Below are 2,919 nucleotides of genomic sequence, written 5' to 3'. Positions count from 1 at the left end.
CATTAAAGTGTAGAGAGAGAAATAGCAAAGAAACACGTATTATGACAGATGAGGATGAGCGCTATGGAGGAAAATAAAGCAAGCAAGAGGGACAGGAAGCACAGGGGCTCACAATTTTAAAGTCTCGTAAGGAAAGGCCTGCTTTGAGAAGGTGCAATGGGTTGCATACACAGCCCACATGAGTTGTAAACTATTAGAAAGTGATATGTTCTAAGTGTTTCCTATTAACCTTATTAAATTGTATTCCAGACCACTAGATCAATATAGTAACATCTTCATTATTGGATAATCTATAAAATTAAATTTGACCCAGGTAATTTCAAAAGTTCATTCCTACTTGAATAACTATAATTTATCACAACATGTACCTTGTTTCATCTATTACGAATTGCCTTTAGGTTTATGAATGACTGCATTTTTCTTAGGAGATGACACCAATTAACACAAAGATTAATACACTGACCAAAAATAAGAATTTGATACTCTTCAGTCACCTGAATTAAGGACATTTTTGAAATGTGAAATAACAGAAAACTCAACAGTTTCAAAAATGCATCTCTGAAAAAAAATCCTCATTACTATAAATCACAGAGCCATTAGAAACCATACAGATTAAAAAGTAACCCTAAGGCCTCAATTTTGACTGTGTGGGTGTTGTCTATGTCACAATTACAACTTTTCTCCTGATGTTTAAGAGTCCTTCTCAAACGAAATTCTACAAAAGAATTAAAGACACTTATTGATTGAATTAACTTTTCTTTTAGTCATCTAGAGTGGTACTATTTACTATCATCCTGAGGAGAGTGGGAAAATAAGTATTCCAAACATTTTTTTTAGATCTGAATTTTCTTGTGGAACTGGGTATGAGAAAGGCTGGCGGCCATCTGATTCACAAAAGTCAGACTTTACCCTAATAATAAACAGAGAGGTAAAATCTTCCAAAATAAGATGGCTCAGTATTGAACCACATGTACAGTTTTAAAAGAAACTTTCCAATGAGTTATCACTTAGAAATGTATATTCATAAACGCTGCTACAATTTGCTACTTTAAAAAGAAGCTGTTGTATCTTATTCAATGTTACAAGTGAGGAAAATATTTGCTGAATCACTTAAGTATTGATTCTGTTCCCCAATAGGTAACTTGTGATATAAAACAAGCTAGAGAATCAAGAATTATGGTTACTATACAAGTCTATCATTATACCTGAGTCTCTTTCTAAAATCAGTTAAAAGTAATCATTAACTTAAAAATAACAGAAGAGGAGAAACGGATCCTAACCCAGCGCTTTGAATTCTCGGTTAACAGCTTGGAAGAAGATCCTACATTTTTAGCCTGTGTCTTAAGACAAATATGGAGAAGCCAAGAGCAGTAACAAACTGCCAGCTTTACTGAGTCATGTTTCTGACTAAAACCGCGTTATGAAATGGAAAGAATGACATATCCTGGGTTTTAATCACCACAGATGTTAAGTCTCTGAATTTGAGCGTCTCAGATGAAAAAGAGCAAAAACCAGTAAGACTGATGAGAGCCAGCAATGACTCCAGAAAGAACTTGCCAAAGCTGGGAACTCTGGTTATTTACCTAGAACAAATCCTAACTGAGCAAACAGGCACACCCTCCAACGCATCAGAGGGGAACGCCGAGGTGGTGGCGACTCAGAACAATAACAAGGTTGACATTTCACTGACACCGCGACCTCGGCTCCCAGAGTCCACACCGCGCCAAACGCGCTCGGTTAACGGAGCCGCTCTGCTCCGAGGGGAGCGAGCCCGGAGCTCCGGCTGGAGGCTCCCGCATCAGCCAGGCACTGGGCGACGCCAGGCCACCTCCAGCCTCCGCGCCGGGACGCCCCCAGACGCCGCGTCGGGAGCGATCCCAGCTCGCCGCCCTGCGCGCTCCTCCGCAAGCCCGCCCGGGGGAGAACGCCCCCAGGGACTCGTGAGGCCGCCCCGGGCGCCGCAGGCGACGGCAGGTCCCGGGCGCGACCTCTGCCCCGGCCGGGCGGGGAAGCCCGAGGGTCGCCTCCCGCGCCGCCGCCAGGCCCCGCCGCCCCCGAGGCCGCGGGCTGACTCCAGTGTGGACCAGGGCGGAGGCGGGCTGGCCCCAGGCTGCAGGCGCCCACTGACCTGGAGAGGTGCTTCAGGATCTGCTTCTTGATGATCCCAGCCATGGTGCCCAGGCGGGAGGCGCCGCGCTTTCGCTCTGTTCCTCACCGCCTCCTGTCTCCGTGGCCGTCTCCGCTCTGTCCGGGCTAACCCGGCCGGAGGACAGGCGCCTGAGCGCTCACGCACGGGAGAGACGCCAGGCCGCGGCCAAGGCCGCCGCTGCCGCTGCCGCCGCCGCCGCCGCCACCGAGGACCCGAAGCATCACGCTTAAGCCGCCGTGACCGCCGCCGACGCCATCTTGGCTGCAGCATCACCTAAGAGACCTGGGGGAGGGCGGGGGCGGCGCGGCGCGAGGCGGGCCCTGGGCGGGGTGGGCGGAGAGAGAGGTTCGAGGCCCCGCCCCCTTGCTCCAGGCTGGAGACGGGGTCCACCGCTCTCCAGGACCAGAGTCCTTTGATTCCCAATTCTAGAATCTTCTTGGGCCTTAATCCTTCCCTACCGTCCCCCTGCTCTTGTTCCCGCCTCCATCACTGAGTTGTCCTTACACCTCCTACTGCTCTTTTTAATTTCCTCAATATAACTGCTCAACAAACAACTCTGCTTTTGTTTGGCACTTCTTTCTTCATTTTCTTCCCTGGATTCCTTCCCCTTTACTAAGATAATTCTGCCTTTCTTTTAGCTGAGTGCTGTAATTTCATGTTTCCCCTGGTTATTCCAATCCCAAGGGAAGTAAAAGTTGACGAGTTGTCTTTATAGAGTCTAGGGAGGACCTAGGAATTCAAGTCCTGGCTCTAGTATTTTCTAGCTGTGT

General features: G+C 48.2%; 1 protein-coding gene across 1 annotated transcript in view; it reads right to left on the bottom strand.

Annotated features, from left to right (window-relative positions):
• The window catches only part of UHRF1BP1L (UHRF1 binding protein 1-like), a 158,260-nt gene extending 155,799 nt beyond the window's left edge, over window positions 1–2,461 (bottom strand). The window contains exon 1 of the mRNA XM_012663986.1: window positions 2,129–2,461. Coding sequence (XP_012519440.1) covers window positions 2,129–2,172 — 44 coding nt within the window. The 5' untranslated portion in view covers window positions 2,173–2,461. The remainder of the gene's footprint in view (window positions 1–2,128) is intronic.
• Between the last annotated feature and the right edge of the window lie 458 nt (window positions 2,462–2,919).

This window comes from Propithecus coquereli, unplaced genomic scaffold (assembly GCF_000956105.1).
Source record: "Propithecus coquereli isolate 6110/MARCELLA unplaced genomic scaffold, Pcoq_1.0 Scaffold85, whole genome shotgun sequence".
Lineage (NCBI taxonomy): Eukaryota > Metazoa > Chordata > Mammalia > Primates > Indriidae > Propithecus > Propithecus coquereli.
The sequence above is the reverse complement of the archived record's forward strand: the minus strand, read 5'-3'. Positions and strand labels throughout refer to the sequence as shown.